General features: G+C 42.2%; 1 protein-coding gene across 1 annotated transcript in view; it reads right to left on the bottom strand.

Annotated features, from left to right (window-relative positions):
• FNTB (farnesyltransferase, CAAX box, subunit beta) overlaps positions 1–23,706 on the bottom strand; it is a 79,105-nt gene extending 55,399 nt beyond the window's left edge. The window contains exon 1 of the mRNA XM_069596812.1: positions 22,527–23,706. Within this exon, the coding sequence (XP_069452913.1) occupies positions 22,527–22,670 (144 nt within the window). The 5' untranslated portion in view covers positions 22,671–23,706. The remainder of the gene's footprint in view (positions 1–22,526) is intronic.
• Between the last annotated feature and the right edge of the window lie 623 nt (positions 23,707–24,329).

Here is a 24,329-nt window from a genome sequence, read left to right as displayed (position 1 = left end):
TTCCACTGTTTCCCCATCTATTTCCCAAGAAGTGATAGGACCAGATGCCATGATCTTAGTTTTCTGAATGTTGAATTTTAAGCCAACTTTTTCACTCTCCTCTTTCACTTTCATCAGGAAGCTCTTTAGTTCTTCTTCACTTTCTGCCCATAAGGATGGTGTCATCTGCATATCTGAGATTATTGATATTTCTCCTGGCAATCTTGATTCCAGCTTGTGTTTCACCCAGCCCAGCGTTTCTCATGATGTACTCTGCATAGAAGTTAAATAAGCAGAGTGACACTATACAGCCTTGAAGTACTCCTTTCCCTATTTGGAACCAGTCTGTTGTTCCATGTCCAGTTCTAACTGTTGCTTCCTGACCTATATACAGATTTCTCATGAGGCAGGTCAGGTGGTCTGGTATTCCCATCTCTTTCAGAATTTTCCACAGTTTGTTGTGATTGGAAGGACTGATGTTGAAGCTGAAGCTCCAATACTTTGGCTACCTGATGCGAAGAACTGACTCATTTGAAAAGATGCTGATTCTGGGAAAGATTGAGGGCAGGAGGAGAAGGGGACGACAGAGGATGAGATGGTTGGATGGCATCACTGACTCAATGGACATGGGTTTGGGTAGACTCCGGGAGTTGGTGATGGACAGGGAGGCCTGGCATGCTGCAGGTCACTGGGTCTCAAAGAGTCGGACACGATTGAGTGACTGAATTGAACTAACACAGTCAAAGGCTTTGGCATAGTCAATAAAACAGAGTAGATGTTTTTCTGGAACTCTCTGCTTTTTTGATGATCCAACGGATGTTGGCAATTTGATCTCTGGTTCCTCTGTCTTTTCTAAATCCAGCTTGAACATCTAGAAGTTCACGGTTCATGTATTATTGAAGCCTGGCTTGCAGAATTCTGAGCATTACTTTGCTAGAGTGTGCGATGAGTACAACTGTGCAGTAGTTTGAACTTTCTTTGGCATTGCCTTTCTTTGGGATTGGGATGAAAACTGACCTTTTCCAGTCCTGTGGCCACTGCTGAGTTTTCCAAATTTGCTGGTGTATTGAGTGCAGCGCTTTCACAGCATCATCTTTTAGGATTTGAAATAGCACAACTGGAATTCCATCACCTCCACTAGCTTTGTTCATAGTGATGCTTTCTAAGGCCCACTCGACTTCGCACTTCAGGATGTCTGATCACTAGGTGAGTGACCATACCATCGTGATTATCTGATTATTAATCTTCTTAGATGTAATTTTATTGTCTTTATGTAGAATGTTATTCTTAAGAGATGCATGCTTTATCGTTTAGTGGTTAACTGTCAAAATAACTTCATCTTCTTTCCAAATCCAGGGGCAAAAACAGTCATATACATATAGTCTCATACACACACACACACGCACACACCATGTAAACATACAGACGCAACCCCTAAAGGAAAACTTGTGTCCTGGCTGGATGATCCATTATTGGGTTATCTCTACTAGGTTATTTCTAGTCTAACTGTGAGACTAAACTGTCTCACAACTCTGTAGAGATAGAAGTTAATTTGCAGAAAACTGACAGTAATGCAAATAATTTCTGTCCACAGATATGCAAATTGTATCTAGTAAAGTGCAACTAACTATCACTCTATGACTATTGACCAGTTTTACATCCATTTGTAAATCTATTTCCACATTCCTATCTTACTATAAATGTATGGCATGTTGAGATCTTATCTGAAGTACTGGGTTCATCAGTCAAATAAAATCTTTGACAGGTGTTCATTTTATATCTGTATGAGTCATGATCTTATCTTTTAAAATTTCTCCTTGAACAGTTTATGGGAGTCAGGGAAATTAGGTGGAAGGCAAACAAATACTATCAATTTTTCTGTATATTTGAAAATTTTTATAATAAGAAGTTAGAAATTATTAAGAATTAAAACAAAACACTTAATATCAAGCTTCTGGGCTTCCCAGTGGTGGCAGCGGTAAAGAACCCACCTGCCAATGCAGGAGACTGGGGTTTGATCCCTAGGTCAGGAAGATCCCCTGGAAGAGGGCAAGGCAACCCACTCCAATATTCTCGCCTCGAGACTCACATAAACCATGGAACCTGGAGGGCTATAGTCTACAGGGTGACAAAGAGTTGGACACGACTGAAGTGACTTAGCACGCACACACCAAGATTTCACCACAACTACTTTTTTGAAAAGTCAAACACATCTGCACACACACACTGTACATGTATTTATAGGTATAGCAGTTAAATAGATGTTGAAATCAATTAGAGACTGCTTCTGTCGATTTAGAAGCAAATATTCTACACTGCAACATTGACAGAGACTATTGTTGTTGTGGTTCAGCCGCTCAGTCGTGTCCAGCTCTTTGCGACCCCATGGACTACAGCATGCCAGACCTCCCTGTCCGTCACTATCTCCCGGAGTTTGCTCAAACTCATGTCCACTAAGTCAGTGATGCTATCCAACCATCGCATCCTCTGTTGTCCCCTTTCCCTCCTGCCTTCAATTTTTCCCAGCATCAGGGTCTTTTCCAATGAGTCAGCTCTTCACATCAGGTAGCCAAAGTACTAGAGTTTCAGCTTCAACATCAGTACTTCCAATGAATATTCAGAGTCGATCTCCTTTAGGATTGACTGATTTGATCTCCTTGCTGTCCAAGAGACTCTACTTCATGAAACTTTAATTATGCTCCTCTGAATCCTCCTCCCAATCAGGCCTTGACTTTTGTATTTCTGTGTCCATCTTTGCAGCATGAAAAGGCAAAAAGATAAGACACTGAAAGATGAACTGCCCAGGTCAGTAGGTGCCCAATATGCTACTGGAAAACAATGGAGAAATAACTACAGAAAGAATGAAGAGACAGAGCCAAAGCAAAAACAACACCCAGTTGTAGATGTGACTGGTGATGGAAGTAAAGTCTGGAAAGAACAATATTGCTTAGAAACCTGGAATATTAGGTCCATGAATCAAGGTAAATTGGAAGTGGTCAAACAGGAGATGGCAAGAGTGAACATCAACATTTTAGGAATCAGTGAACTAAAATGGACTGGAATGGGTGAATTTAACTCAGATGACCATTATATCTACTACTGTGGGCAAGAATCCCTTAGAAGAAATGGAGTAGCCATCATAGTCAACAAAAGAGTCCAAAATGCAGTATTGGATGCAATCTCAAAAACGAGAGAATGATCTCTGTTCGTTTCCAAGGCAAACCATTCAATATCACAGTAATCCAAGTCTATGCCCAAACCAGTAATGCTGAAGAAGCTTAAGTTGAACAGTTCTATGAAGACCTACAACTTCTAAAACTAAAACCCAAAAAAGATGTCCTTTTCATTATAGGGGACTGCAATGCAAAAGTAGGAAGTCAAGAGATAACTGGAGTAACAGGCAAATTTGGTCTTGGAGTACAGAATGAAGCAGGGCAAAGGCTAACAGAGTTTTGCCAAGAGAACGCACTGGTCATAGCAAACACCCTCTTCTAACAACACAAGAGAAGACTCTACACATGGACATCACCAGGTGGTCAATACTAAAATCAGATTGATTATATTCTTTGCAACCAAAGATGGCGAAACGCTATACAGTCAGCAAAAATAAGACTGGGAGCTGACTGTGGCTCAGATCATGAACTCCTTATTACCAAATTCAGACTTAAATTGAAGAAAGTGGGGAAAACCACCAGACCATTGAAGTATGACTTAAATCAAATCCCTTATGACTATACAGTGGACATAACAAACAAATTCAAGGGATTAGATCTAATAGACAGAGTTCCTGAAGAACTATGGATGGAGGTTCGTGACATTGTACAGGAGGCAGTGATCAAGACCATCTGCAAGAAAAAAAAAATGCAAAAAGGCAAAATGGTTGTCTGAGGAGGCCTTACTAATACCTGAGAAAAGAAGAGAAGCTAAAGGCAAAGGAGAAAAGGAAACATATACCCATCTGAATGGAGAGTTCCAAAGAATAGCAAGGAGAGATAAGAAAACCTTCCTCAGTGATCAATGCAAAGAAATAGAGGAAAACAACAGAATGGGAAAGACTAGAGAACTCTTCAAGAAAATTAGAGATACCAAGGGAACATTTCATGCAAAGATGGGCACAATAAGGGACAGAAATGGTACGGACCTAACAGAAGCAGAAGATATGAAGAAGAGGTGGCAAGAATACACAGAAGAACTACACAAAAAAGATCTTCACGACTCAGATAACCACAATGGTGTGATCACTCACCTAGAGCCAGACGTCCTGGAATGTGAAGTCAAGTGGGCCTTAGGACGTATCACTACGTACGAAGCTAATGGAGGTGATGGAATTCCAGTTGAGCTATTTCAAATCCTAAAAGATGATGCTGTGAAAGTGCTGCATTCATATGCCAGCAAATCTGGAAAACTCAGCACAGGACTGGAAAAGGTCAGTTTTCATTCCAATCCCAAAGAAAGGCAATGCCAAAGAATGCTATCAATTCCCAATTTTCCTTGCTGTATTCAGACTTGAGCCCAATCTCTCTCCCCCACTGCAAAACACCATCATAGTAGTCCTCCTTGAATAAAGTCTTCTTTAACATGTGTCATGAATCATTTTCTCTTTAACAATACCCCTCCATATCCACTAGCAGAATGACTAAAGTTGAAAAGAGGGACAACACCAAATGCTGGCAAGGGTGTCAAGGAACCAGAGCCCTCACACTGCTGGTGAGAGTGTGACATGTACGATCACTCTGGAAAAGGCTAGTGGTTTCATTTAGAACTAAACATACACCTACCCTGTGATCCAACAATTCCACATGCAGGTTTTTAACCCATGAAAGCACATGATCGTAAAAAGACTTCTACGAGAATGTTTGTAACAGCATTATTCATTATATCCAGAATCTGACAATGGCCCAGTTGTCCGTCATTAGGAGAAAGGATTTAAAAAACCAACAATGGAAAAAAAAAAAAAAACCAACAAGAGAAACCTTTAGAGCAAGTAGCTCAGAGGCAGTGTACCTGCAACCAAGCTGAGCTTGTTAAAAATATAAATTTTCAGGTCATAGATTTATCGAATCAGAAACTATTGGGATGGGGCCCACCCAGAGGATTCTTTTTAACAAGTCCTCCAGAGGATTCTGATGCATTCTTATGTTTGATAGATCAAAAAGGTTTTCTTTAATAGTCACGGTGGATTTCAGCTCAGAGGCTGATGCTTGAGTTTGACTCCAAATAGGACTTTCTTAATTTATAACTATCTTTTTTTTCAACTGGTCACCACACTTTTCTTCTTCTTAACTAGTAAAGGTTAAACAAAGGTGACAAGGTAAAACATTCCTCTGAACAAATATCCTAATACTTTGAGTACAAGATTCAGCAGGTGGTCAGAGTTGACAGAGTCTCTGTAATTAGCTGGCATTCCTCTCTATCAAGGCTGAGATCTTCTGTGAATCCTTTATGAACCATGGGTTCTCAACCCTGGCTGCCTATTAGAAGAGCTTAAAAATACCAATGCCTGGGTCCCACCCCCAGGGGTTCTGTTTTAATTGGTTAGGGGTACAACCCTGGAGGAGGGGATGGGGAGGCCAAAACTCCCGAGGTGATTCTAATGGTCAGCCAGGTTTGAGACCCACTGCCCTCACTGCCAATTCCTTTTTTAGAAAACCTTGTTTTAACATCAGGTGTTCCAGAAGTAATGAAGGAAAATTAAGTTTAAATCATAAACATAAATGAACACTAGAAAAGAGTTCCCAACGGCCACAGATCCACAGCTACATTATCACTAGTAGCCCACATCATTCAAAGGTCAGGCGCACAGCATTACTGGGCTGTACTGTTCAGGAAATGTCCTCTAGTAGCATTTTTTTTTTTTTGGCCACGCTGGGTCTTAGTTGTGTTTAGCTACTGCATGTGGAATCTACTTCCCTGAACAGGGATTGAACCTGGGCTCCCGGCATTGGGAGTACAGGGTCTTAGCAACTAGGCCACCAGGGAAGTCCCTTTAGCTGCATTTTTCATTAAAGAATTCCTAACAGCCCATGTACATACGAAAACTTGGTTTAAGGCAGAGATGAGAAAATCCAATATTAAAGGAAAAAACATGGACAGTAAGTGATGCTAATAAAAACTGCCTTCCAACCTCACATCCTAAAAGTAAATAAGTAAAAACCATGCTGATTAAACTCAAACATGAAAAACTTGAGTCAAGTGATAAAAACAGCATATAGGAGAATATCTTTATACCAAACTATAAGGAAAAAGACAAAGAAGAACATAAAAATAAGCAAGATTAAAGGCAAACAAGAGCCCAGGGGAAGATATTTGAAACGTATGTAAAAGATACTATTTTTCCCAAATTAAGACTGCTGACAACAAAGTCTCAGAGAGGGTGATGGCAAAATAGAACTCCACTAATTACTCACTCAGTCGTGTCCATCTCTTTGCGACCCCATGGACTGTAGCCTACCAGGCTCCATGGGATTTTCTAGGCAAGAGGACTGCAGTGAGATCTTCCCAATCCAGGGGTGGAACCCAGGTCTCCCGCACTGTAGGCAGACGCTTTACCGTCTGGGCCAGCAGGGAAGTCCCGCTAATTGTAGTACACCACTAATTAATGCTTAAATTGCTAGAGGGCAACACAGTAGCAGGTAATAACACTGAAAGGACACAGACCCTACAACCCAGCAATTCTAACTCTGCAATGGAGATATACCTAAAGAAACCCTTGTCTGCCCTCCCAAACCTCTTTAATGAACAACATAACTTAGTCCTAACAATACATCTCTCACTTTCTCCAGTCATGAGGCAACTGGTCACTTAGGATATGGCCAAAAGGGAACATAAGAGTTCAGAGTTAAGTCTACTCATTTGTCAAAAGTTTACCCCTGCTTCTGACAGGGCACAGGTTAAGTGTTTCTATGGACAGAATGGTTTTAAGTTTATTGAAGTCAGATTACACAGATTGAGGAGTCCCAGAATATGCCATCCCAAAACAGGCCTTCTTGGTAGATAGATTATTTTAAGCTAAAGGCCACTGATAACCAGGAGATGAAGGAAAAGCTCTAAAAACAAGGCATCAAGTTTCCTTTTGCAAAGATGTCTCCCTCTCTATACCAGGGAGTGGAGGACTCCTAACAATTTTAATCAATGGAGAAGAACTGACTTAAATCTGAATGGCAAACCTAACTAAACAACTCTTGTTTGCCATACTTTTCCTGGATCGTTCCCATGAGTTGTCTCCCCAGCCCCAAAGCCTAAAACCCTTTCTTTGTTTTAGCCTAAGGTGGCATACAAGGGCATGTAATTACCCTTTGGGTGACCCATCAATGGGTGTTCCCAGGTGTACATACACAATGCACGTGTCAATAAATTTCTGTTTATTTTTCTCTTGTTAATTTGTTTTCGATCAGTCTAATTTACATGGCCCCATCTGGAGAATCTAAGCTGGGTACTGGAAAAGATTTTTTCCTTCCCTACTATATATTTAAATGGATGTACATTCACATGCAACTTTATATAATATGAACTATTAAATATGTGTGTGTGTGCCTAGTCTATGTACACGATATAAACTAATATGTGTATCAGTTTGTGGTTTTCAACAACCAAGAGACGATGTGAGAATCTAGGGATCAGATGCAGTGACTGCCCCCAAGTCCCCAAGACACAGGTGCCATGGCAACACAAATGCACATCTAGCCACCTGCCTGCATTCTCGACAGCTCTGTTTAAAAGACAGCTCATGGAATTTTTCTAGAAGTTCAATCGGAAGCACAGAATAATTTCCATTCATAGCTGAGTGGTTAAAAAAAACAACAACAACTCATACATTTGGTACTTTCTCTTTCACAGCTTCTATCTAAAGCAAATCTCATGCTGCACCAACTTTCATAGCATAGATCATCACTTCCCTTCTCCCTACATCTCCCCCTCTCTCCCAAAAAGGCCCATTCCAGAAAGCAGAGTTGCTGCCTGAGATTCACGCAAATGCTGAAGAAGTGGTAAAAGAATCATTAATAGATTAAATATAAGAAAAGGATTCATCCTAAAACAATTATCCCTCAGAAAAAACAAGTCACCTTATAGGAAAATACTTACAAAGTAACTCTTGCTGTGGGGAGTTCTTTCAATTCTTTATTTTGAATATGAACCAGTTGGGGTTGATACATCAGCCTAGAAGAACCTAAGTTAAGGTTGGTTTTGGCTGCCTACAGAGGTCACCTGATGGTATCAATGAAAGAAGACAAACACAGATTTAAATGCCTGGGGTTATGAGCTCACACTTTCATGTGTAAACGGCCACTGTAAACCCTTTCAAAGATCCCTTTAAAAAGTAATAAAGCGTTTAAATTGTGAAGATCAAAGATATGCACCAACTAGACACATTGTAAAATAATAATAATTGTAACTTGTGATAAGATATTCAGTATCTTTTCCATATTCAAAAGGGATGTACCTAGAAAAACTAAAAGTGTGGCCTGCAAAAACATATTCATAGATCTAAGATGTAGCTCCAATGATAATAAACACATTAAGGTCAAAGATGGATATGACGAATTTGAAGACAATGTTTTATGAATATGAGGAGGAGAAAGAACAATATTTCTAAATTAGTGTGATTTTAATAATGTGATTTTAAATAGTTCAGTTCAGTTCAGTTCAGTCGCTCAGTCGTGTCTGACTCTTGGCGACCCCATGAATCGCAGCACGCCAGGTTTCCCTGTCCATCACCAACTCCCAGAGTTCACTCAAACTCATGTCCATCGAGTTGGTGATGCCATCCAGCCATCTCATCCATAGATACCTAAATTTAAAATGTAAATCTTGTCAGTAGGCTTTTGGTTTGTTTTGTTGTTGTCCAGTTGATAAGTCGGGTCCAATTCTTGGCGACACCATGGACAGCAGCACGCCAGGCTTCCCTGTCCTTCACTATCTTCTGGAGTCTACTCAGATTCATGTCTCTTGTGTCAGTGATGCCATCCAGTCATCTCATACTCTGTCATCCCCTTCTCCTCCTGCCCTCAATCTTTCTCAGCCAGCATCAGGCTCTTTTCCAATGAGTTGGCTTATCCCATCAGGTGGCCAAAGTATGGGAGCTTCAGCTCCTACAAGTATGTGTACTTGTATATACTCCAAGTATACTACAAAGTATACTCCAAGTGTACTCCAAAAAGCACTTTAGGGAGCTTTGTAAAAGGAAAACTGGGAGATTTTGATATTTGCACTGTCTTATAGTTGAGTAACATGATATATGCTGAATTTCAATAAAATAAAATTGATTCACGTAACTAGCCTACTAAGCATTTAACAAGCAAAGCTCTGGTCCCTTTTATCAGAAGCATAAAAAACTAGTTAGTCTGACCATATGTAGGAACTTGTTCCACTTCCATTTAATAATCTTTCAGAGACTAGAGCTTGAAACATGTCATCAGCAGCAGTTCAGGATTCATTCCTGGATTCCCAGTGCTCCCTCCTTCAGGATCTGCAGTAGTGCAATGCCTGGCACTTGCAGCCAGCTCTTTGGCCTGGCTCTCTTCATCCCATTCTACCTTCCCCTCTTCCCCATCTACCATTAGATCAGCCCCCTCATCCATTGATGTAATTCCCTACCACAGCCAAACTGGTAAGACTTCCCTCTTAAGGGCTTCTCAAATTGGCATGGCTGCCCCTCAAACTCCATCTTTACAGCTCGACCCCATCCACATCCTCTATGAAGTTGTTCTGACTCCCTCAGCCCACAACAGATCAGCTTCCACTCCCTGAAACCTCGTGCAACGCTGTCAGAATTAAGCACTTCATTATATGCTCTTGTGAGTCATTCTATGATTGCTTCAGGAGTATTCTTTTTTTTTTTTTTCCTCTAAGAAAAAAGAATTCATCACCGACTCAATGGACATGAGTTGCACAAACTCCAAGAGATGATGAAGGACAGAAAAGCTGTATATTGTCACCCTGCTTATTTAATTTATATGCAGAGTACATCATGAGAAACACTGGGCTGGATGAAGCACAAGCTGGAATCAAGATTGCCAGGAGAAACATCAATAACCTCAGATATGCAGATGACACCACCCTTATGGCAGAAAGTGAAGAGGAACTAAAGAGCCTCTTGATGAAAGTGAAAGAGGAGAGTGAAAAAGTTGGCTTAAAGCTCAACATTCAGAAAACTAATGAGATGGCATCCAGTCCCATCACTTCATGGGGCTGACCATGGCTGATTTTATTTTTGGGGTCTCCAAAATCACTGTAGATGGTGATTGCAGCCATGAAATTAAAAGACGCTTACTCCTTGGAAGGAAAGTTATGACCAACCTAGACAGCATATTAAAAAGCAGAGACATTACTTTGTTAACAAAGGTCTGTCTAGTCAAGACTATGGTTCTTCCAGTGGTTATGTATAGATGTGAGAGTCTGACTATAAGGAAAGCTGAGCGCTGAAGAACTGATGCTTTTGAACTGTGGTGTTGGAGAAGACTCTTGAGAGTCCCTTGGACTGCAAGGAGACTGCAAGAACTCCAACCAGTCCATCCTAAAGGAAATCGGTCCTGGGTGTTCATCGGAAGGACTGATGTTGAAGCTGAAACTCCAATATTTTGGCCACCTGATGGGAAGAGCTGACTCATTTGAAAAGACCCTGATGTTGGGAAAGATTGAAGGCAGGAGGAGAAGGGGACAACAGAGGATGAGATGGTTGGATGGCATCACCGACTCAATGGACATGGGTTTGGGTGGACTCCGGGAGTTGGTGATGGACAGGGAGGCCTGGCATGCTGCAGTTCATGGGGTCGCAAAGAGTCAGACACGACTGAGTGACTGGACTGAACTGAGGGAAGCCTGGCGTGCTGCAGTACATGGGTTCGCAGAGTTGGACATAACCGAGCAATGGAACAACAACAAATAATTCTTCCAGATTTCCCTCCGAATTGACTGTTACTTGACGGAATGTTGTCTAATGACATCATGCCATTTCAGGTGGAGAATGCTTTTGCCTCTGTTCAAGGGCTGTCTAAAAGGAAAATGGGAGTAGTATCTTCAGTAACAACTGCTTTTGGTAAGCCTGCTACCTCTGAGACTGTACTGGTATTACCCTACCAGCCTGAATTATGGAACATTTGCAATGGGCTGGCTGCAGATGACACAAAAAGGAAGACAATCACTAACAATACAACAACATCTTGCTTTGTGGTCATAAAAGGTCCTCTGAGCATTAAGCTCATCAGTTCGTTGAGAAGTAAAACAGCTTGTCAAGACAGAGACCTCCAAAAGACACCCAGAATCTCAGCACTGCTCATTACCTCCACCACCACAGCCCTGAGCAAAGCCATCATCAATATTGCAATAGCCACCTAACTGGTTTCCCTGCAGCCACGCTGGCCTCCTCACAGTCTACTCTGAACAGGGCCCTAAATGGGCCTGCTCAAATGCTCAAAAGATTGTGGAAAAATCCTCCAGTTACAGATCAGTCTGACCTCTGGTAGGAAACAGATGGCACATTCAAAGTGGGTGATCTGAGGAGAGTTCCTATCACGACACGGGGGCTAGCAGCATGGGGTACTTCACCGCCTTCTAGACCTGAAGAATGAAAAGAAGGAGTGGAGAAGGAGACGGAGAGCTCCATGGAGGAGACACTTAATTAGGGATTGACCTTAAGCCTAGCGACTGCCCCACCCACACACTTCTTTGAGAAGAGAATACAGATGCCCATCTCATCCTTCTCTCTCACTCATTCCCTACTAATACTCCCTGTGAGCAAATGCAACCAGAAGTCAGAAAGCAAGGCTGCCTGTCAGTGCAGGTCTGCCTACTGGGACCTGCAGAGCAGGTTAGAAAAGGGTGGAGTGACTCTGGGGAGGTAAATGGAAGCTACTCAGCCAAATGGCTTCCCATCCCAACCAGAATATCTGAAAGACAAGATCCAACCTCAGCTCCTATTCCATTTGCTAACCTCTCTGCTCAGTGGCTCTCCACTCACCAGGCACACCCCTGCCTCAGGTACCCTATACTTGCTGCCTTTTCTGCCCAGAATGCTTTTCCCCCAAATACAGGCATCACTTGTCCCCTCACCTACTTCAGGTCTCAGCCTAAACATCACATCAGCAGCAGCTTCCTTTATTACCAGCGTATATAAAAACCTCCTCTGCTCCTACCCTATCTATCCCTGACACATTCTATCTCCCTTATAGTGCTTTATTTTTCTCCACAGCACTTCTCTCTAACATTAGATAGAGATGGATGGACGGGCACTTTTTTTTTTTTCTCCTTTTTAATTTACTGCCTTCCCAGCCTAGAACAAAAGTTTCATAAAGGCATCAACTCAGCTTCTTTTGTTCACTCCCTTATGTCCAGCATCTAGAATAGTGCCTGGCACAAAGAAGGCACTCAAGTATTTGTTGGGTGAATAATAAAATGAATGAATGCAATGAAAAACCCAAGCTAAGGACTCTTTCCACTGTTTAGAAGTTTAACTTCTATTATCAAATTATTGTTAAGCCAATAGTCTCCTGATAATCAGATGGGAAGCAGGTGACAAGGACTTGTTTTTACTGGCAATGGCACAAAATTGAGCTCTGTCAGTAAATCCCTAAGTATAAATGGAATCTTCAGGCAGAACCAAATGAATAACAGTAGTATCTTCTGTAAACAACTCCTAGCAAGGTTGTTTTTTCTATGACTATATAATCATTAACCTACCAACCTGGTCCTTCTCTAAGACTCAGTCTTCTCATCTAAAAAATGCATAAGAATTGAATGATATATTGGGTATGGAAAATATATGCTCAATAAATGGATACTATAATGATTATTAAAACTACTGAGGCAGCTATGAAAATGAGATACTATGTTATCTTCCCATGATCTGGAACTGTTTATCCTAGACTTAAAATGTGAGCTGGAATAGCAACATGGAAAAGAAATGTAAGATGCTTTACTCTCCCCCACATAGTTGGGCCTAGACTTGAAAGACATCCTAATAGCGCCAATGTTCCATATCAGAACCTAGCTTCCACACCTGGTCCAGACACTGGCCAACACTTTTGTAGACCTGTGTTGCATCCATTTCTGCATCACTCATTATACCTAAGCACTTAGAATGTAAGTGCTGGATTTTCCCTGATAGAAACTAAGCAGGGCCTCAACTGAAAAAAAAAGTAGTGCAGGCAAAAGGGAAAGAACAGATCAGTAAAGTTCCTGATAAGGTTCCTTTTTTTGACTTACCCCTCTAACCCTGGACATCTCTGTTCTCCTCTGTAAATTAGACCAAATTCTGATTCCCTTTTTTCCACTAACATCTTATCTATCCGTAGCCTTATCTGCTGGGTCAATTCAATTAACTGCACAAAAGGTGACCCTATAGTCTTAGGTCAGATAAAAAGAAAAAGGCTTGACGTGGATCAATTCAACAATCCATTACTTAGGAATACTGCCAAGATCCTGGAGCTTTTTTGTTGATGGGAGATTTCTCTGCAATCTTTGGCAAAAGACTTCTGTAGAAGGACACACTGGTGGGCTAACTAACCTGGGACGCTAGATTCAAAAGGTAAGTTCCCTTTCTACCCTAAAACCCATGAAGCTTAGATCTCCAGTTAAAATATTCCCTCTCCTACTGAATGTATAAGTATGTATTCAAACCCTTGTTTTGTTATTATAGTCAATGCTTATAGTCAATACAATATAATACTTATCATTACTAATTTTACCAAAATTGAGGCTTCCAACCTCAGGTATGAAAATCAAAGGTTAAGCCTGGAGACTAATGTTACTAAGAGCTCTTATTTTTAGTAAGCAGCCTGATGCTTATTTGTTGGTGCTAAAAAGAATTGTTCTGATCATTTCTAGTGACAGATGGGTAAGCATTTCCACAATAACTAACTTGGGAACAATTCCAATTGGAGGATGAGAAGAAAAACAAAACCATAGTTCACTACTCATTCCCCAAATACATTTCAAAGTGACAGCTTCTATCTACTTTGAGGCTTCAGTGAATGGCAAGAAGTCCAAAATTCATAGTCTTATTACAGTCTTACTTCCCAAACTGTATTATTTTCCAGTCTGTCTACCCTAGCTGGGTTCTGCAGTGCTCAAGATCAGTGACTATTTTATTTCTTTGTATTTCCAGCATTCAACATTTTGTCCAACACATTGCTGGTGCTCAAATGATAGAAAAACTACTAAACTGCCCACCCAGGAGGCAGGCCTCAAATCTGGCATTGCAGCTCAGAAATTAAACAGAACCTGGAACTGTTGTTAGGGAACTGTTGACTGAAACCATCCGCCTTGGCCAAGCCCACTTGCCTAAGCTGTCTCACAAAAGGAGGTCCCATGGTGCTTCGACCAAACACTAACTGGGAGAATTCAGGAGGGGCCGAAAGAGGAAGGAGATGACCAATCTCCCAGAGTCCTTCTCCCTGGAATCCATCTTGGCTGAGAGATGCATGTGCTACCAGGAAGGACCCTGAATCAGACTACGGGGCAAGCAAGATGATTAGCCAGACAACCTGGAAACTAATCCCATGACCATAAAACCTGAGACCACGAGCCAAGTGGAAGAGAAGTTCTTCTAGGTTCCCTGACCCTGCTAATCTCCACCCAGATGCCTCCTCCCAATAAAGTTTCTTGCTTTGTCAGCAGATGTGCCTTCTCCAACAATTCATTTCTTAGTGTTAGACAAGAGTCCACTCTCAGGCCCTGGAAGGGGTCCCCCTTCCTGTAACAACAGGCAACTCTGGTGGGACCCCTTTGCTACGACTGACAGCCTGACCACTGGGGAACTCAGGGACCAGCTCACTCACCCACAAACCAGACCCAGCAGCTGCTACCAGAGCTCTTTTGTCCCCGGCCTCCCCTTGATGCAGATGACTGGCCAGAATGCCCCGACCAGGTAACAAACAAGAGACTTTGTTGACCTTTTTTCCCTTCCCTCTCTTTTCTCTTTTCAATCCCTTCTATCCTACCCTCCTTTCTTCTGTCCTGGTACTGGACACAGAAGTCTGATTGAAGAGCCTCAGCCTGAGCTGAGGGACGGAGGCTGATCACCTCTGGTGGGCAAAGAACGCCAATGATCTTAACCTGGTTTCTGGTAGGGCCAAGTTCCCATCCTTCCTTCCTATAAGCCCAGGAAAAATCCCTATAATGCCTGGGCATCTGTAGGTGTCAGGAGATATCCATAAGACCACCCCTTTTTGTGCCGCCTTGTTCCCCTCTTCTTTCAATCTGTCCTCCTTTCCTCCCTTTGAAATCTTTGGCAACCTAAGATATTTCCATTTACTGTTTGTCAGTACTGAGGTTCTGTGACTCTGTAGGAGGTTTTCTGAGATCTGAAGTTTTGTGTCTCTGTAGGAGGTTTTCTGAGAGATTGTGATCTTGTGATGAAGGAAGTGTCTGATTACAAAACTGGGCCTGTGTGTGTGTTCTACTCTGTGTCCTGGGTTGTGATTTATGACGGCCATTCTGCTCTGTGACATGGGAAAGTCTGGTTCTGTCCACTGCAGAGCCCTCTTAGATGAATGCTGTCTGACTAGAAGGATTTTACCTATGAGCCTACGAAGAAGGTGATATTTTATTAAGAGATTAAGACGATACTTTATTATAGTCCTGTGTAGCCACAATATTCTTCAGGCTCCAGAGAAACTGGTTTAGGTGAAACTCTTAAAAAATTCCAGAACTGGTTATTTTTGTATATATGGTTAGAAAAAGAAAGCTTGATGAAACATCTTTTCAGAATTTTGACTTTGCGGGAACAAATTCTTCTAGGAGAACTTGCTCATCTCACCCTGTACCTTGAGACCATGGCTCTCAGGATTATTTATCTTATATAGATGATCACTAATTCTTGAGAATTAGGGGGGAAAAAAAAGAGGAAAGAAGCTACTGAATTTTATGTTGTAATACCTGATTCATGATTACGTTTAAAAAATGAATCTATGAGTTCTCTGGTTGTATCTGTCTAAATGTCAGTGTACATTATATATATGTCCTTACCTTTCGATGGTATTATCAAATACCATCCAAATTACCAAATGGTGTTATCAAAATTAATTTGTCAATGAGCTCTACTTAACTGGCTTAAACAAAATTAAGTGCTTATGTAAGTGCTCAAAAATACAGAAAATTACTGGTTAGAATTAATTTCAGGTTTACAAGAACTGGGAAATATTCAGTATAAATTAGTATCTTGTATTAAACCTTGTTTGTTGATTTAATTAACACAGACAAGTCTTTAGAGTTATTAAAGTATAATGCCCTTATTGTACCTAGGTTTGATAGAAATCAAATAAATAATAAATACATAAATTTTTTAAATAGATATTTTTAAAAAGCAAATGTTTTTAGAAACTATCACAGGCATTTATGTTCACCAATCTACAAAATATTAATTTAGAAGACATCATAACTGGTTACTTTCTCAGTTTTCACTAGAAATTAAGGTTTTTAAGACTTGAGGACTCTATAAATATGTAATTAGGGAAGAATTTCAGTATATAGTAGGAAAATAGGATGTGTGTTTTCAGGGAACAAAGTATGAGAAATGGAATTGCATTTTATTAAGGGAAAAGACAGAGAAGGCAATGGCACCCCACTCTAGTACTTTTGCCTGGAAGATCCCATGGATGGAGGAGCCTGGTAGGCTGCAGTCCATGGGGTCACCAAAGGTCGGACACGACTGAGCGACTTCACTTTCACTTTTCACTTTGATGCAATGGAGAAGGAAATGGCAACCCACTCCAGTGTTCTTGCCTGGAGAATCCCAGGGACAGGGGAGCCTGGTGGGCTGCTGTCTATGGGGTCGCACAGAGTCGGACATGACTGAAGCGACTTAGCAGCAGCAGCAGCAGGGGAAAAGAAAGTGAGCCTGTCTTAGAGCTGGTTGTTTCTGTACAGAGAAGACCACGGGGAACAGACTAACACGGGAGATTAACACGGGAGATAAAGACCATCCTGAGGGAGGTCAGGATTGGCTATGTTTAGACTGAAGTTAATTGAATTTTGTTGTTAAAGGCAAGCTGGTGCAAGACTAGATTTGCTTTTCACTCTCTATTAAGAAAACAAAGTTTCCTTTGAATGCTGTTTCGATAACAGGTTGTGTGAGTTTCTGTGCCTTTAAGCAGCCTGCATTTGCTGTTGATCTCTTGCAACTTTGGTTAGGGAATAAGTATTATCTCCCAGTGACCTATGCTCTTACTTGACCAAGTGTTTTGAAATTTTTGACAAACTTCCCACATACCAAATTTTGATTAAAGTTCTTTTGACCTCCAGTTAACTTCGGGACATTTTAGAGGGTCTCTGAGGCATCTTGGAGAGAAATATTTAACTAGTAGTATTTGATAGATTACACGGACAGCATTATCACATGAATGATAAACCTACTTAGAATATACTGTATGTATAAAAATTATTAATATAGACATTCTAAAAATTGTATCATGTTTTTAAATTTGGGTATGTCCTGATATCGGGCTTCCCAGGTGGTGCTAGTGGTAAAGAACCCGCCTGCCACTGTAAGAGATATGCGTTCAATCCCTGGGTATGGAAGATCCCCTGGAAGAGGGCATGGCAACCTACTCCAGCATTCTTGCCTGGAAAACCCCATGGGCAGAAGAGTCTGGCGGGCTACAGTCCATGTGGTCAAAAAGAGTCAGACATGACTGAAGTGACTTAGCACAACGTCCTGATATCATGTTATAATTTAAGCTGTTATTTTAAAATGTGTATCACAGCAGTAACTAAGTTTCTCTCATCAATTACATTGTCAAATGTTTAACCATGACTTCTTAAGTCTTTCTCTCATTTATAGACAGTTACTGTACTCTGATAAATCTCAGATTATACAGGGGAACTGGGTAAGAGAAAAAAATCCTAATAAAAAAATCTGACAGCTTCATAAAAAGTTAACAAAAAGGATTAGTTACATAGGTTTGAGTAAACTAATTAACGTGGTTATAATTTTTATGGTTTCTGTCTGAAACATTATTAGTTTTTAATCTGTGTTTTCCAGATATGAAGAAACACTCTCAGACTTCTCTGGTGGTACAGTGGATAAGAATCCGCCTGCCAATGCAGGGGACACAGGTTCCATCCCTTGTCCGAGAGGATTCTACATGCCATGGGGCCACTAAAGCCCACGTGCCACAACTACTGAGCCTGTGCTCTAGGGACCACAAGCCACAGCAAATAAGACCTACCACAATCAAAAAGAAATTAATTAAAAAATAAGAAACCCCTTCAAACTAATTATGACTTACAGCAAATTCGTAAATTATACCTTTATAAGCAGAATTAAAATTTTCTCTTTTCTCTCTACCTGAGCTCTCTGGAGACTGGAAACTCTTGGGTTCCTAGCAACTTCATCAGATAAATTAGGAAGGCCACTTCCTAACAGGTGCAGGAATCTCAAGGTGTTCTGTGGACCTCAAAAAGGGAGGAATTCACTTAAATCTACAAGGCAAAATCTGTGACAAAAGCCCTCGGTGTGGCCTTCCTGGCATCAGGAGGACTTTCATCAATGAATCAGATTTAATTTGAGGAAAAATTAATTTTGATTTGGCTATATTTGATAAACGGAGAAAGCAATGGCACCCCACTCCAGTACTCTTGCCTGGAAAATCCCATGGATGGAGGAGCCTGGTGGGCTGCAGTCCATGGGGTCGCTAAGAGTCGGACATGACTGAGCAACTTCACTTTCACTTTTCACTTTCATGCATTGGAGAAGGAACTGGCAACCCACTCCAGTGTTCTTGCCTGGAGAATCCCAAGAACGGGGGAGCCTGGTGGGCTGCCGTCAATGGGGTCACACAGAGTCGGACATGACTGAAGCGACTTAGCAGCAGCAGCAGCATATTTGATAAAAATGAGGGTGATTTTAGAGAAAAAATGTTCCAGATAGATACTAAATTCTGTTTATTGAGGCCTATATTCACTAAGATTCACTTATCAGATAATTCATTCCTTGCTGTTATGTTACATTGCTGCAAAGTTTAATTGAATTATTAAAAAGACACACTTTGTTTCTGAAGCTTAACTCAGTAATCTATCTTTGGATGATGACAAGATGTTCCATGATCTGCAACCAGAAGGTTAGCATATGGTCATTTAAATGTAAAGGCTCCCTTATTTTGGTAACAATTAAAGGTTTCCGAGGTGGTGCAGTGGTAAAAAATCTGCCTGCCAGTGAAGGAAACAAGGGAGACGTGGGTTCGATCCCTGGGTCAGGAAGATCCCCTGGAATAGGAAATGGCAACCCACCCCAGTATTCTTACTTGGAAAATTCCATAGACAGAGGAGACTGGTGGGCTATAGTCCATAGGGTCGCAAAGAGTTGGACATGACTGAGCATGCACACAACACACCAAAAAACCACTAGGGATAACCAGACTAGTAATACTAGGAAATCGGGCTGGGTGCTTTATGGACAATGCCAATATATAATTTCCCTTGAAGATAAAGACTGATACAAAGCAGATTAAATCAGATGACCTGGGATATACTGGGCTGCACCTAATAGAAGTTCTTGACTTTAATTTTAATTTGTGACCTTACTAATTCTGCTAGCTGTACTATTTTTTTCTATATTGCCTGTTTTACAAAACTGTTGTTTCTTGCATTTCCAAATATGTGGCTGAGCCTCTGATACAATGATGATACATAGTTCCACGTGAGATCAATGATTATAAAAGCATAACTTTAGATATAGGAAGGAGCAACAGGAAGGAATATTTTCCTGGACCATAAGAGACTAAGGTGGTCTAGAGACTTTGGGCCACTGTTCATAGGGCCTAGTCCATCAGTGAAACCTTCACCAGACCTGGAAATGAGCAGTCCAAGCACTGTGGGACAAAATGGTCATGAAATGCCCCCCAAACTATGGTCGAATTTATGACCCGGAAGGGGCCCTGCCAACTGAAAATTGGCACTTTCCATCTGACTCTGCAACAAAGAGATCACTGGGTACTGTGGCCACTGACCTTCAACACATCCCCGAAAGGAGTTCAGTGTGGAGATCAAGGATGAGGTGCTCTGTGCGCTGGAAAAACTGACAGAACAAGCCTTCAGATGGTTATAGTTTCAAGAGATTTTATGAGCCCAAATTCTTACATCATCTCATACCTAGATAACACTAAAATTTTTATCAGAGACACCTGCTTTGGCCAATTAAGGAGAAAAATGAAACTGAAAGTCAAAGTGGAGTCGCTGTGGTTGAGACACTTAAGGTTATTAATATTAGGAGGCATTATGGACGTGATTTCAGACAAGGCCAAGTACTGCTGAGAACTTGAGTTTTCTGAGCTATGTCAGACATGGGATGTCACCGGCATTTCTCAAAACAATGTCCACTGGTGACTGGTAGCTGTAACATTACGGTTTCAAGGTATCCTCTTGTAACTAAAAAATGAAAGTGCTTTAGATCAGGTATTAACAAAAAGAAGAAATATATGTGTAGTGGCCAATAGCTCCTGTTATGTCAATGCTACATCAGAAGTTAAAACTTACTTAGGTGCAATTAGACAACTGGTTTCAAGTCTCCCAAAGGTGCAAGGTTCAGAAAGGCTTTCAAGCTTATTCTTCTAAATACCTCAGGGAATGAGATTTATTTTGCCTATTCCAGGTTTCACTCCTCTAATTACTTCTAATTAAGTCTGTTACACCAAAATGGTGGAACAGAGGATTAAGATCTTAATAATAAGAGACTCAGATCCAGTACCTGGAACTCAGAAACATTTCCAATTCAGTGTCTAGTCCCTAAACTGAGACAAGACTAGGCCCCATTTCAACAGGAATTTGCCACTGCTATTGTTGTCCCATTCCCTGAAAGACTGAGAAGTATCAAAGAAGGGACTGACACTGAGCAGGAATCTGTGGGGCTCCCACAGAGTACAAATCCTTTCTGTTTCCTGTTTGTAGGTTATAGGTTTCATTCAGCCTCCTTGACCTTCACTGAGTTCCAAAGGGCAGATTCAAACAGCTGCTAATCAGGGAAGGGAAAGGATGCAAAAACAGGGGAGGAACAGCCAAGTGGTGGGACATCCTTGGGGCAGGGTCCTGGTTCCTACTCCAGAAGCATGCATAACTGTATCTTTGAGTTCTAATGACAAACTGCCCCCCCCTTCCTCACAACACACACACACACACACACACACACACACGCACCCCCAAAGTGGAGGATGGTAACTTCAGGCTGAGCCCAAGATTCCTGGAGCACCATACCTCACCACCCACCAGTCAGAAGAAAGTCACACACTCTGCAGCCCTCACCCCAAATGTTGCCTTTCTTCCCCCCCTCTCCTCCAAGCCCCGCAATGAACATCCTATTAGGCCTCCTGTTTAGCCCCTGTCTGTTTCATCTGCTTACAAGGTTTATCTCCGACAGAGTCCAACAGTTTCAGGCCAAATTGTTACTATAAGGGTGGAAGTCAGTTTTAGACACAGAATGCCTAGATTTAGATCAGGTGGAGAGAGATTTCTACTCTAGAAGGAAATGGCAACCCACTCCAGTGTTCCTGCCTGGAGAATCCCAGGGATGGGGGAGCCTGGTGGGCTGCTGTCTATGGGGTCGCACAGAGTCGGACACTACTGAATCGACTTAGCAGCAGCAGCAGCAGATAAGAAGGTGCCCACTGCCAACAGGAAGTAGCTACAGAAGAAAGAAACCTCTGCCCCAATTCCCAATAAGTATGTTGAGTATGAAGTGTCTCAGGGGAGTTAGGTAAGTGTTGACCAAAATCACCCAACTTGGCCAACAAGAGGTCCCCATAAGCAACGTGGTGCTTCAGAGAAAAACTAACCAGGAGAATTCAGGAGGGGCTCAACGATAGAGACCAACCTCCCAGAGTCTTTCTCCCTGGAATCCATCTTGGCTGAGATGCATGCCAAAAAAGGACCCTGAGTTAGGCTATGAACCAAGCAACATGATTGGCCAGAGACAACCTAGTAATTAATCCCAATACCATAAAACCTGAAACTGTGAGCCACACGTGGCAGACCAGTTCCCCTGGGTTCCTTTACCCTGCTGCTCTCCACCCAGGCACCCCGTTCTCAGTAAAATCTCTTGCTCTGTCAGCACACGTATCTCCTTAGACAATTCATTCCCGAGTGTTAGGCAAAAGCCCACTATCAGGCCCTACAAAGGTTCCCCCTTCCTACAACAGAACGGCATGACCACAGTCTGGGCAATTCTCTTCCCCTTCTTTGTCCCACAACTACAATCAGGCTGTAAAAAGTGAACTCTCCATCAGAGAGCCTCCCAATGTCAGGCAGAAAGGAGTGGGCTGTAAATCCGTTTGGGCTGCTTCAGTACTCCAGGTACGGAACAAAATCCTCTCTGCTCCCCAAGGCTTAGGTACTGTTCTCTCGCTCCAGCTTTGACATCGACCCCTCCCCAACCTGGGCCAAAAAACCTCCACTCCCCCAGCCCAAGCCTGGGCGCCCGGAGCTTCCCAAAGGGGAAGCGCCGCGGTGCACCCTGGGAGCTGTAGTTCCCAGGTGAGTTCCGCGCCCCAGCAGCCCTGAAGACCGGACTCCCGCTCCCAGAAGCCCGCGCGCGGGCGCCTCACCCAGTCAAGCCACCTCACCTGTTCTATGGACGTGACTGTTTCCACCGAGTCGTCCTGCAACCGCTCCCGCGCGTGCTCTGGCCTCAGACTGTACAGCGGCTCTGACCAGACAGGGGAGGAAGATGGAGGGCAACAGTAGGTGAAGGAACTCGGAGAAGCCATGATCCGGAAAGCAGCAGGCGGTGTATAGGGCTCAGCTTCGGCAAGCCACAACGCGCATTGAAACTCGAGCGGGCTAAGGCGCTACGGTGAGCGGGTAGAGTCAAAAGATTCTGAACGCGAATTGCTCCTGCCACCTACACATCTTCAGGGAGTGGGATGCTGCCGCCCCCAACTGGACAGAGGGTTTGCTGCAAGAGGCTCAGTTTCCTAGCGGCAGGGAAGAATGTGTACGTCCGAATTTCATTTCACACACACCCCTCTTTTCAACATTCTGCACATTCTCACTTAATTGTTATGTCAGTAGTTTGCAGTTGCGAGTGCCCAAGAGCCCAATGAGTGTAACTCGTAAAGCATTTCTGACAGCTCTCCTGTCTCAGTCATGCTATTACGAATAGAATTATTGTTCACCTTTGTGTACATGACAGCCGCCCAGGAAAAGCCAGCAAGTAGCTTCTCCACAAAGGCATCGCCATCTCCGCACTTAGTGATGGAGGGAAGGGGCACTATAATTTTCTCCTATCTCATTGGGGTTACAGTGCAGTAGCAGAAATGAAAACTCAGTAGAAGGAACAAGTATAAGTGAAACAACCAAGAAATATTTACTCATTCATTTAGAAATTTTAAATGAAGTCAGGGCACCCGTGCAAGGTGCCAGGAATACAAAAGTGAGCGAAGCAAATAAGGCCCTTGCCCGTGGGAATCCTACAGTCTGGTAGAATTGACAGAATTAAGTGAATGAACACAATAAATACATGAAAACTTGTGATAAATTGTATGAAGGAAAAACAACAGGATCTGTGAAAATAAAGGAGGAGGGGACTAATTAGACTGGCTGGTCTGGCCAAGCCTCTCCAGGTAAGTGACATGGAGAATGAGACTTGAGAGATAACAAGGAGCCATCCACGTCAACAACATCAAGAAGAACCTCACAAGAGAAAGGAACAGCAAGTTCCAAGAACATGCAATAAATATGCTCACGTGTGTTTGTATTTAATCTGAAGGTGTTCCAAATAAAATTCCTCTTAAGTGGGGTTAATCATCATATACGTCTCCATTAAATGTTCAAGTAGTGATTTTAGGAAAACTCTGCTACCTTTGGGCAAGCGATAGAAGAGACCCTCTTTCAGGGACCCACAACAAAAAGACTACTCCAAAATTATAATACCAAGAGGTTAAATTATTTAGAGTAGGGGTGGGGGCTTGGGGGTTTGAGACGACAAGATGGTAACAGACTTTCCAGATAAACTTGGACACAAGATCCATTTCCAGCTCAGAGGATTTTGCTCTGTTCCCACTCAATTCCAAGTCACATGTCTAGGACCCAGGAAACCGTGGTATGATATTTCACAACCAGCCATCCCCCTGTTCTCAGTGTCTAAAGATGAGGCCGGAATGGTCCAGAGGCCCAAGGTAGGTAAACACTATCACCATGTCCATTTTAGAAGTGCTGTTGTTGAGTGAAGTCCTGGAGGTGCCAGAATAATTCTAAATCTGGGAATAAGTAGGTCTGTGTGAGTTAGAGTCACGGATATAGCTGTATGACATGAAATGGTCTCTATTCTTTCCTCTGTATTGGCATCTTATTACCTTTTATTTCTGTTTTGGAAAAAATGATCTGTTAAGGTCTGGGTCAAATCTAAGAACGCCACCATCTTTGTA

Source organism: Ovis canadensis, chromosome 7, assembly GCF_042477335.2.
Source record: "Ovis canadensis isolate MfBH-ARS-UI-01 breed Bighorn chromosome 7, ARS-UI_OviCan_v2, whole genome shotgun sequence".
In the NCBI taxonomy this organism is placed as follows: domain Eukaryota; kingdom Metazoa; phylum Chordata; class Mammalia; order Artiodactyla; family Bovidae; genus Ovis; species Ovis canadensis.
Note: the sequence above shows the minus strand (reverse complement) of the source record. Positions and strands in the feature narration are given on the sequence as shown.